The 12,115-nt window shown below is 37.1% G+C and overlaps 1 protein-coding gene across 2 annotated transcripts in view; it reads right to left on the reverse strand.

The window, feature by feature from the left end:
- Xpo1 (exportin 1) overlaps positions 1 to 12,115 on the reverse strand; it is a 38,596-nt gene that overhangs the window by 6,398 nt on the left and 20,083 nt on the right. For both annotated transcript variants that reach the window (XM_034508475.1, XM_076938025.1), the window contains exons 5-19: positions 10,947 to 11,008; positions 10,430 to 10,474; positions 9,562 to 9,743; positions 9,264 to 9,312; positions 9,062 to 9,181; positions 6,938 to 7,066; positions 6,220 to 6,378; positions 4,466 to 4,663; positions 3,278 to 3,416; positions 2,901 to 3,082; positions 2,662 to 2,818; positions 2,407 to 2,570; positions 1,705 to 1,839; positions 650 to 833; positions 175 to 281 (exon numbers count right to left, since the gene is read on the reverse strand). In XM_034508475.1, the coding sequence (XP_034364366.1) occupies positions 175 to 281; positions 650 to 833; positions 1,705 to 1,839; positions 2,407 to 2,570; positions 2,662 to 2,818; positions 2,901 to 3,082; positions 3,278 to 3,416; positions 4,466 to 4,663; positions 6,220 to 6,378; positions 6,938 to 7,066; positions 9,062 to 9,181; positions 9,264 to 9,312; positions 9,562 to 9,743; positions 10,430 to 10,474; positions 10,947 to 11,008 (2,012 nt within the window). The remainder of the gene's footprint in view (positions 1 to 174; positions 282 to 649; positions 834 to 1,704; positions 1,840 to 2,406; positions 2,571 to 2,661; positions 2,819 to 2,900; positions 3,083 to 3,277; positions 3,417 to 4,465; positions 4,664 to 6,219; positions 6,379 to 6,937; positions 7,067 to 9,061; positions 9,182 to 9,263; positions 9,313 to 9,561; positions 9,744 to 10,429; positions 10,475 to 10,946; positions 11,009 to 12,115) is intronic.

Genomic DNA, 12,115 nt, shown 5'->3' on the forward strand with positions numbered 1-12,115 from the left:
CCCCAAATAACACATTCTTATTATCATCTTCTGTAACAAACAGAAATTTCCTCAAAAAGCTAAATTTACTATAGAAGGACTCCAACAAATCCCGGAATGATCTTTTCATTAAGCAGATACATGTAGACATGGCATATGAGAATGTGAAGTAAAAGGAAAAAACAAAAACCTTACCATCTGAGGATCATTGGAACGGCTCACCCAACCAGATATTAACTTTAATGTTTCCCTTTTGACTGTCCGCATACTTCTAATCAATGGTTGCTTTGTAACCATTTCACCTAAAGAACAATCAAATATAAGCTAAGCAATCTTAGGTCTACTTCAAATGTTACCATTCCCAAAAGAATTATTTCCTGAAAGGCTGGAACAGAAGAGAGAATTCTGAAGCCCAAGCCTCCAAATCTCCAAGATCTAACACACAGCTTTGGGCACTCTGCAAAGCAGTCACGCTGTCAATCAACTATACACATAGGCAAGACTCATCTTACTTGCATAAGCAAACAACTGCTGAGAAAGGGTCTTGGGGCTTCTGACACCCCAGACAGCAGGTTTACTTATGAGCTGTGCAGAAAGGTATGAAAAACAGTGAAAGCAGAATGATCTTTACCCAGCATTCTATCTTTCCCAAGAAGCCAGAACCACTTACCATTAGCTTGAATAGCTGCAGAAATATTTTCACTGAGGCACTTATATACATTAAGCATGTCTAAATAAATTCTCCCAAGCTGAATCACAAAGGGATGACCAACAGCTTTGCAGGCTCTCACATTTGTTTTTAATATGCTACCCAGCTGCTTGACTGTTTCAGGATCTTTCAGGATATCCACATTCTGAAATTATTACAATAAAACAATCTCATTTGTTGAAAACGTCATCTCCTTTATAATCTCACAAAGGTCTGGGTTATAGCCCAGTGCTAGGATGTTTTACAAACATGAAGCCCTAAGCTTAATTCCTAAAACCTCAACTTAAAAATGGAGTAAAATAGTCTCACCTAAAATCAAAACAAAAGGCTATTGTAAAATCAGCCATGGTGGCACATCTCTCCAAGGCCTTACAGTAAACTGTCTCAAATATGATGACCCTACAACAATCAAAATTATGTTACTCATTTTTTTTTCTTTCTCTAATTTTGAGAGTCTTCTAGGTCTCAGCTGACTTCCAACTTGCTATGTTGTCAAGGATGACTTTGAATTTCTAATCCTGTATCTATCTCTAAGTGCTAGGGTTATGTTATGCACTACCACACTTGACTCTGTAATGTTTCAATTGTTCAAATTTACATCAAAGCACTCATACAGTAAGGAAAACAGCTGAGTGGGTTAAGGACTTGCCACATAAACCTGAAGGCTGAACTCAGATCCCCAGAAGCAAGAGCAAAGATAGGTTTAGCATAATGTGTCTGTTCTTCCAGGACTTTCTAGAAGTCACAGGCTAGGCACTCTGAGATAGGTAGCAGTGGTGAGACCATTTCAAGTGTTCAAGGTAAGGCCCAACACTCAAAGCTATCCTCTAGTTTCCTAGTATGATGGACATCCTCATACACATGAAGACTTATGTTTGAAGCACACATTTCAAAAGTGCTGAGACTGAACATTAACCCTCATTAGAAAGAACTCAAAAAAAAAAGAAAATAAGCAAACACACACAGAGGGGGAATAAAAAAACCGACCAAAACCTAAAAAAAAAATAAAAACTTACTTTGGTTGCCTGCTGAATTATACTGTCCCACACTTGATTAGGGAGTAGCATGTATTTTTCTATCAAATGCTCTTGAACTGTCTGGTCTGTCTGTGCACCAATCATGTACCCCACAGCTTCATAAAATGTATGAACCTGTTTTAAAATGCAAACATTTTAGTTTCATACTCTCACGCACCCAAAGAACAGACAATAATGTACCCAAATTATAAAACACTTAGATTTATTGATTAAATAGTTATTTTTCCAATTTTTAACCTGTTTTAGTTTTGACTGTGTATATGTGTATGGGAATGGGGAGCTATGAGTGCATAAGTGTAGAAGCCTGAAGAAACCATAGGATGAGAATGGAGAACATTGAGCCTGGAGTTACAGGAGTAATGAGCATTCCATGTGAGTGCTGGGAACCCAGCTATAATCCTCTACTAGAGCAGTGCGCACTCTGAACTGCTAAGCTGCTCTCCATCCCCCGAGCATATTACTTCTATAAATGATTAAGGACTGGTGAGGGGATTCAATAGCTATGAGGACTGGCTTCACTTTTAGAAGTCACCCACATGGTGGTCAAGTCTGGAACTCTAGCTCTATGGTGTCTTCCGGCTTTCATGCACAGGAGGCATACATGCACGCACAAAACAAACAAACAAAAAAACAAACCCACAAGTAAAAAACTCATATACATTTTAGTAATAAGCACAATACCTGCTGAGGCTGAAGATCACAAATTATAGTATTTATGTTGTTTAAAATCTCATCAATAAATGGCATTACTTCTCCAACTTGAACCTGAACAAAATGCCTGCGGCATTTTTGAGCTATTTTAATAAATGTGTCACAAGCCATGTCCTGGACTCCATCGTGGGTCTCTAACAAGATAAAAATATTTATTCATTTTTTGTTCAGCATAACAAATGAAACGTAAAATTAAATGCAATGAGTTTATTAAGTGATATTTACCATGCATGAATTCAAATAGCTTGTTTACTACTGTCTTCAAAAATTTCCAATGTGCTCTCAAAAATCTTGGGTATTGACCTACTATGTACATGATATTCGATGCAATGATAGCCTTATTATCTTTGCCTCTTTTCTGCTCACATAATCCTAAAAGGTCCTGTAAAGGAAGACAAGCTTTGGTCATATAAAGTTACAAAATAAGTTTTTAATGGCTCTAATCCATCCTACTGGTGGTCTACCTTGATAACAGTAACAAGAAACCGCTTCTCATCCTCTTCGTGCATTGCGCCACTGATGGAGCCTATTGCCCAACACAATGTATTCAAATTTTTCCATGACCACTCTGTACCATTCACTTGATTTTGAAGTTTCTTAGTCATTATTATTTCCGTATCTACATAATCCAGATGAGTAAGATAAACTACAAAAACAAACAAACAAAAAACAAAAAAAATCCAGATGTTTTACAGTGAAAACAAAGTAGTTTTTTTTCTCTGCTAAGGTGTAACAGCAATATGGTTACTGAAAGATTCAGGTTTAAGTCTAGGACTTTGACCAAACAGTATTTTCAAATAGGACATAAGATTATAAAAATTATTGTCACTTATTTACTTACCTAATGTTTCTCTCATATTCTTATACAAATTTATGGAATCAGTATCCTTCATGAACTCTCTCACAACTTCTCCCTGATCATTTTCTACAACCAGTACCTCCTCTGGTTTGGCCATGCGACTAACCATCAATAAACGGACCTATTATCAATAAACCAATAAAGAAACCGTTAAGACCTTTTTTTTTTTTGGTTTTTCGAGACAGGGTTTCTCTGTGTAGCCCTGGCTGTCCTGGAACTCACTCTGTAGACCAGGCTGGCCTCGAACTCAGAGATCCACCTGCCTCTGCCTCCCAAGTGCTGGGATTAAAGGCGTGCGCCACCACACCCAGCCGTTAAGACCTTTAGTAGTAAGGTCACATATAGTAGCAAGGATGACAGGCATGTACTAATTAAGATGCCACACAATCAAACTAATTCTAACAAGAGAATTTAGAGAAAATATTCAGTCACGTGTGGTGGCACATCCCTTCAGCCTCGGCACTCCTAAACTGAGTGGATCCCTCCCTAGTTAGAGGCTAGGATTGGCTACAAAACTCAAAGTAAAACTATCAAATGAGGCATAGTCATACATGCTTGTAATTCTAAAACTTGGGAGGCAGGTCCATGAAGAACAAGAGGTCAAGGTCAGCCTTGACTACTTAAGACCTACCTACACTTTCAATTTTAAAATGCTGGTACTGTGATGATACAAGCCTTTAATCTCTGCATTAGGAAGGCTAAGTTTAAGGCCAGCCTGGTCTAGGGATACACACTAAGGTCTCCAAAAGAATGAAACATTCTAAAAAGTAAAACAGAACTTAAAAATATTAACTCCGCAATACTGCACTTCAGAACCCTGTTTTAATCAGTGGTTTGCTATTTTGTTTTTTGATACCAAAATTTGGCCTTTTAGTTTCTCTGAGTAGCCCTGGCTGCCTTCAAACTCAGAGATTCTCCTCCTCTGCCTCCTGAGCTGCTAGAATTAAAGGCCATGATCACTCGGCTTGATCTGTGTTCTAAATAGTATCAATCGTTCACCCTGGTTTACAGATTTCATGTGTAAATCCAGATGATGCAAGGCTGTTAGCTTAAGAACCATACTTCTAAAAACTGCAACAGGAAAACCTCTCCTTAAGTTCTACTTCCAACACTTTAGCCACCAAAACTATAGGAAGAAATGAAAGTGCTCACCAATCACTTCATCATTACCTTAGATAACACGGTCAGGTACAGCTGTCTCCTAGGAGGAATATCAAAGTGCTGACTTCCAGATAACAATGGAGAAGCAGATGTAGAAAATGGACTCTCTCTGTAGAGCTCAGCTGCCAAATGATTCCAGTACTCAAGACAGATTTTAAAAATTTCAGTTTCTTCCACTTCAGACACCAACAACATATAATGAAGAGCCTACACATTAAGATCAAGAAAATTAAAACTATTATAACCAAATTTTTAAGTTGCTTCCCCCTAACTAATAAGGATTAAAAACTAATATTCTGAATCTGTGCAGTGTGGGCACATATATGCCTTTAATCTCAGCACTTGGAAGGCTGAGAGTCAGGTGGACCTCTGAGTTCAAGGTCAGTCTGGTCTACAGAGTGAGCTCTAGGATAGCCAGCCAGGGCTACAGAGAAAGACTTGTTTCACAAAGCAAAACCAAAAAACTCTATTTGAAATACATAGAAATTTCATTCTTCAGACTGAAAACTGGCAGCAAATATTTTTTCTGACATGTCCTCCTCTAAATGTTTCCAGAGTACATAACAATCCAGCCTCTTTAAACAGCTTTTAAGCTGAACAGCAGGCCCTACAGTTCTGGTCCCAGCACATAGGAAGGCAGGACATGCATGCCATCCGCAGGAAATCACAAGTTTGAGATCAGCCATAAAGGGGCCCTGTGGTGAGGGTGATGGTAAAGCAGAGACATGAGCCTCACAACCTTGGGGATGGCCTGTTACAAATGAATTCCAAGCACACCAGAACTAGAGAACTTGGTCTCAACATAATAAAACATAAGAAAGGCTCAGCCAAACAAACACAAAATGTGTACATTCTCACAGTGAAACATTAAATAACCACGAAAACCACAGTAAAGGTTGATTCAAAACATGCTAAAACATATATTTAAAAGATCATGTATCATATATTATAATGTGTATAAAGTAACAGATAAATTCAGAGACACAAAGCAATGAGTCTGGGCCTATGAAACCTGATACAATAGTAATGATTTCATAGGCACACAATTTGCTGTGGAGATGATAAAAATGTTTGGAAATCATATTACTGTTTAGTTAAATTGCATTTGGAATATACTAAACCAGCACTACAGTTTTTATAATTTTTGTTTTTTGAGTCAGGGTTTCTCTGTGTGCCCCAGGTGTTTTAGAATTCACTTTCTAGACCAGGTTCGCATTGAACTCACAGAGATCAGATGGCCTTTTCCAGGACTGGGATTAGATCTACACTACCATAGTTGGCAATTTTTACAGTTCTAAATTGGAAAACTGTTTAGATCCCTAAACAGAAAAGTGATGCTTAGCACAGGAACACACCCAACAAGAAATGAAGAATTAAAATACATTGGGCCAGTCTTTAGAAATATAGTTTTGAAACAAGACATGCTTATACCTGTGATCTTGGAAGCTAAGAATAAGTTCCCACTAGTTCAACACTAGTCTGTCCTACTGAGTTCTGCACACCCAAGGAAAGGGAATAACAACAGCCTGTCTCAAAAAACAAAATAGAGCCCAATACCTGCATACAATCCCAGCATTTAAAAGGCAGAGGCAGGAAGGTCTCTGTGAGTTTCAGGTCACCATGTTCTACACAGTGAGTTCAACAACAGCCAAGCAGGAATATACACAGGGACCCTGGCCTCTGGAATCCATACAAGTCTCATACTTGAGAGCATCTTTTTTTTTTTTTTTTTTTTTTTTAGAAATGTCAAGGACCAGACCTACCTCCATGAGTGCTTCCCTGAGATTGAGTCTTTTTTCTAGAAGTTGACCGTGCTCTTTTAGAAAGGTGCAGAGAAATAGACTGAGATTTTGAATAAAGTTCTGTTCATCATCTTTCCCATTTGAGTATGCAAGTCGGATATTAGTGTTTAAAGGAAGCATCTGCAAGTTGAAAACCATCATCAATATACATATTATAAAACTATCCAAAAACAAACAAACAAAAACCCTGTGAACTCTAAAATGACAACACCCATTTGCTAATACTAACATACAAAGGACTAGCTTGGATTTGTTTCTGGTCAATCCAGACTGATTTTATAATTTTTTAATTTTTCTATCAGATTTTTTCTCAAGACAACAGTGTAACAGTGCGCATTCAGATGAATCCAACTGGGACTTAAAACAATTCTTTGACACCTGCAACAACTGAGGGAGCATTGCTAGGTTTCCCACTATGATCAGTCTTCACAACATTCAACCTCAAATTTCTAGAACTATTATCATGGTATCCCTAAAATCTTAATATTTTGAAGAGAAAACATAAAAATTTTCTACCTAAGACTGCATGTAACACACACGCAATCAGATCATGGCTGATCTATAGTAACTGTTCTATAATTTAACTTAAACATAACCTTTTTTAACTGTTTATTTGGCAGTGTCGTTGGTTATTTCTAACGCATTAAAATGATTCAATTATTAAGACAGTGGCATATACCTGTTTTAGCTGCATCATTGTAAGTGTAAACAGAGTTTCAAATTGTTCCTCATATTGGCTTACACTTACACCAGCGATCTCAGTGAGGCACTTTAGAGACACATTTCGGAACATTGGAACATTCAGGAACTATTTTATTAAAAGAAAAATCAAAGTTAAACACAAGAAATGTTTTATTTAAAAATGACAAAGAGGCGTGGGAGAGTTGACTGTGGCTTAAAAAAAAGCATTTGGTCTTTTGCAGAGGACCCAGATTCTACTCCGAACACCCACAGCAGCTCACAAGTAGCAAGCAAGTCCCAGGAAATTCAATTCTCTCTTCTGACCTCTATGCATCTATGCTCCTGACATCAGGAGCAGCAGACATTCGTGTGGCACATATACACGCATGCAGTCAAATCCCATTCCCACAAAATAAAACAAAATGTCTACAGAGCACATTGCTTTTCTTTTATATCAGAGATCCAGGTGGAGCTCAAAATTGCTCCACAGCTGAAAATGACCTTAAACTCCCGCCCTTTTTGCTTGGATCATAGATGTTCAGTACAGGGACGCTGGAGAACAGACCCAATGCTCTGTGCATGCAAAGCAAACAGTCAGCTACATTTCTGTTACAGGGGTGGGGTGGGAGGCACCTGTTTGGTAACATTTCTAAGATTATTACTATGTATGTCTGATTGACTTGAGACCCTGGTTTTAAAAATGTAAATAACCAAAAAATTTATACATAAGGTTCATTACAAAATAAAATAACCAAAGTATAAATGCTCAAGGGTAGTACTGAAGAGAACATTGAAAACAGACATTAGCTAGTCTTAGACTACTGTTTAGTTCATACTTTGTAGAAGTGAGACTAGATAATGGTCAAAAAGAAAATGTTGTCCACTTAGATATCAGCTACATTAAATTTGAAGCTAACTTGAACCATGATGCCCTTTCCACTTCTATAACCCCCAAAACAGGGTCTTAAGGAGATAATTGACATAACTAAGATTAGTAATATTATAAAAAAAATTCAGCTATATATCCTGCATATCAAAGTATTAAAGCCATGTGCACGTTATTCTAATTTGTCAAGTAAAATAGATTTTTTTTTTAACCACAGTGTTGGAACATTTACAACTAAGACTGATGATCTGAGTCTGATCTTGGGGACAAGCAATTATAATAATAATGTAAACAACTCCCCCTTTACAGATATAAACAGCAAATTTACTTCACTGTGACTCAAACAAAAGAAAGCAATTTACTAATTATACCAGTAATAGCATTCTTGTTTTTGACAGCACCAAGTATCTACATCTTGGACATGCTAGGCAAGCTTTCCCCCACTGAACTAGTCTTCAACTTATTATGATGATGATTTGCATTTTCTAAGACACAGTGTTACTATGTAGTCCTTTTAAAAAAATTATTTAATGTATGTGAGTACACTGTCTCTCTTCAGCCACACCAATAGACAGCACTGAATCCCATTACAAATGGTTGTGAGCCATTTCTCCAGCCCCTACTATGTAGTCCTTAAAAATTCTGGGCTAAGCCTGATTAATCACACTAATTTAAAATGTTGGGAATTAAAGCTTTCAACTTTGGTGCAGCCCACATGTCTTCCTTGACTTTTAACAAGTGAGATAACAGATATGAACCACCATACCCTGATATGTAATTCAGGCCATCAAACTCAAAATCCTTAGACCTGGGGCCTCTGAGATGGCTCACGAGGTAAAAAAAAAAAAAAAAAAAAAAAGCAAAGCAGCAGCATGCACCAGGGGTTGTGTTCATTTCCCACAACACCCATGATGCAGTGAACCATATCTCAGCCAAGTTGCCCTACCTATGACATCACAACCACGCCCATGCATACACACAATATTAAATAAATGTACTAAAAGATCTTTTGCTTCTGACTCTATAGTAGTAGAATTAACATCTACCACCAATCCTGAGCTAAAGAAAACAAATAAACCCCACATAGACTAGAGAGATTCATATTAAATGATTACTAGCAAAGACCTTAAAAGCAGTCAGAAACAAACATAGTGGGTAGAGTGGCAGTGAAAAATAAAAAAAAAAAAAAACTTATCTGTGACTATCCAGAGACAAACTGAAGCATACTGGCCTTACCTTGTAAATTAATGTGCTGATTAACTTAGTCTCAAAGATGTATCCCAGTGGAATCCAGTTCAAAAACCTCAGCAGTGTTTCCAATGTAGCATGTACAAGGGGAGCATTTTGGGAATTTTCCTGGAAACACAAATGTCATACCATAAATATACTTTTCCCTCTAACTCTTATTTTAAAAAAGATGAAAATTAAAAACACTTACCATCACAAACTGACAAAGCTGAAATATTTGTGAAAACTCATTGCACATGCTGAGGAAGAAAACAACATGATTTAGAAAGGCGGCACAACATAAATTCTGACTTCACCCTGAGTCCTACCTGATGACATGGATGACATGTCATGGACGGGAGGAACCGATGACAGGGAGGACATCTCTTATGCACACTCACACTCCCCCTCCCTCCAGTAATATAAACATTGCTGATCAGATTTCATTAAAAACTTTTACACTTAAGAGCTCCATATAGCATGTGATAATTTAAAACATAAATACTTGCCTGTCTTTTAAATGCTTTGCTTTAACTTGGGTTATCTGTCCACTAGAGAAATCAAACACTTCTTCACTCAAGAGTTTAAGAATCACCATATTATTTTGACATAGACTTTCACTGGTCCTACTTGCTCCAACAATGTCACTGATAAAAGTTGGCCAATGCTTGGGCCACTCTTGCTTAAGTATCTAAAATTAAAAATGAAATGTTCATTTCACTTCATTTGACAAAGATAGAACATTGCTAAAGCTAGAGTGTTACTCACTTCCCCACTTTTAATATACCACACATAATACAAAACACTGCGTTCAATACTCGAGGACCCCATTGAATTACCCTGACATTTAGTTTACATAATCCCCAAACATTTTCTGTTGAATATAATCTAGTCATAACATTATTACATGAGTCAATGCTACCAGGCCCTGGTTTGAACATCTTGTAAGCCTTTTAAGTAGATAGCCCAAGCATGGATAGAGCTATCTATTAAAATGCCAATTAAATGTATTAGATTTTTGAAATTTGGATAGTGTTATAGCTAAGTATATTCTAAACATTCTACAAAAGGATAGTCTGCTGGGGGTCAGTAAATAAAACAATAATATTCTTAAGACTATATAGATGGCTAGGGAAAAAAATGTATGGAGATTAACTAGGAGGCCGCATTCCATGCAAGGATATATAAACACTGGGATTTCTAAGAGCCACATTTAAACCAGAAATAAATGCACAGTAGCAGGCAAAGTCTAAGGATCCAGTAACACTTAAAATTTAAAACTCCAATATATAATCCAATTCACAATAGAGCCATATAACTGAGTCTTAAAATAACTAATTAAATTTTTCTGAGGAAGATGGCTAATATAAAGCTTACCTGAACAAGAATCATATTCAACTTCCCAATATACACCTTTTCTTTCTAGGAAGGGGGAGGAAAGGGGGCCAGATTAAATAAGTGCCTAAAGAATTGTACAAACATAAGAAATGATTATAGGTCTATTAGAAATATGCATGCTCCTTGGACTAATAAAAACAGATTAACATTTGAATAATTTTGCTTTCTTGAATACATTCTCAGGAAACCAGGGAGGTAGCCAAGTGCCAAGTATGACAATCTGAGTTCAATTCTCTTCATCTATATGGTAGAAGAACCAACTCCCAAAAATTGTCCTGTAACCTCAAACAGCACCCAAGTATTTACAAACATGCACAAAGAATAAATATTATTAAAACACATTTAATAATAAAAAACAACATCAACTCCCTGGGGCATCTGAGATGGTTTACAGTGTAGACCTATGAACTCAATCTCTGGACCAACAGAGATAGGAGAGAAAGGAAGAGCTGCCTCTCTCAAGCAACTAAAACTTATAAAATTCACATTTCCTTACCTCTACACAAGTTGGGTCAGAGGATGTCTTGATTATGAGACCAACAACGTACTTTTTTATTCCTATAAAAATATGCATAAAGAATTAACTTTACAAGATAGGCAAGGAATTTTATGCCTGTAACTCTAGCACTAAGGAGTTATAATACCCCCGAGTAGAATGTGACTCTTAATTTAAATTAAAAAAAATTTAGTCTATGCTAACAAATAGTCAGGACCTGGTGCAAAGTCAGTTTCAAACTCCAATTCCTTTAACAATGCTGGCAACTGCAAAGAATGCCAATTAAGACTTTGGATATAGTTCAATACTCAATAGAAAAGCACTTCCCTAACATACAAAACTTCCTAGGTTTGAGAGTAAACACTTGAAAAATGTTATCAAATGTTGTTTTCTATGCTTTTAATTGAACATTTTAAGCTTTGAGAAATCAGGACCTATGTAGCCCTAGGCTAGTCATCCTTCTTCCTCTGTCACATCAATTTTATAGGAAAAGCATACCAAGTGCTATGCATTTTTTCATTAAATAAATATATCTGCCCTGGCTTAATAGCTACGGCTAAAGCAGGACAACTGCCTGAAGCTCTGGCTAGCCTGGTTAAAAACTGAAGCCAATTTCAACATTTAAAAACACTCAACACAGTTGAACTCTTGGTCCTGCCTCCAAAGTTCTGCGATCATAGGAGCATGAAGGCATGCCCAAATTACATATTTTTAATCTTTTTGTTTTATTTTTTTCTTTCTTTTTCAAGATAGGACTTCTCTGTTTAGCCCTGGCTATCCTAGAACTAGCTCTTTATTCTAGGATACCCTAGAACTCTGAGTTCCGACTCCCTCTGCCTCCTGAGTGCTGAGAGATTAAAGAGTGCCCACCACCGCACATGCTTTTAACACTTTGCTGTTCATTTGTCTGTGATTGTATGTCACCTGTGTATGAAAGCCCACAGAGCAGAAGATGACTGGTTAAAGGTGTATTTCTTATTTCTTGTATCTGGACTAGCCTAAATAAAACTCCTACGTAACTAAGGATGATCCTGAACTCGTCACTCTCCAAAGCTATGTCTGACAAAGTAACTAGCTTGAAACACTGTGTGTACTAATCAGGTCTTGAATTTGAGTTGATCTTCTCATGTCTGTTTCCGAAATATTGGAGCAATACTCAGGCTTACTTC

This window comes from Arvicanthis niloticus, chromosome 7 (genome assembly GCF_011762505.2).
Source record: "Arvicanthis niloticus isolate mArvNil1 chromosome 7, mArvNil1.pat.X, whole genome shotgun sequence".
In the NCBI taxonomy this organism is placed as follows: domain Eukaryota; kingdom Metazoa; phylum Chordata; class Mammalia; order Rodentia; family Muridae; genus Arvicanthis; species Arvicanthis niloticus.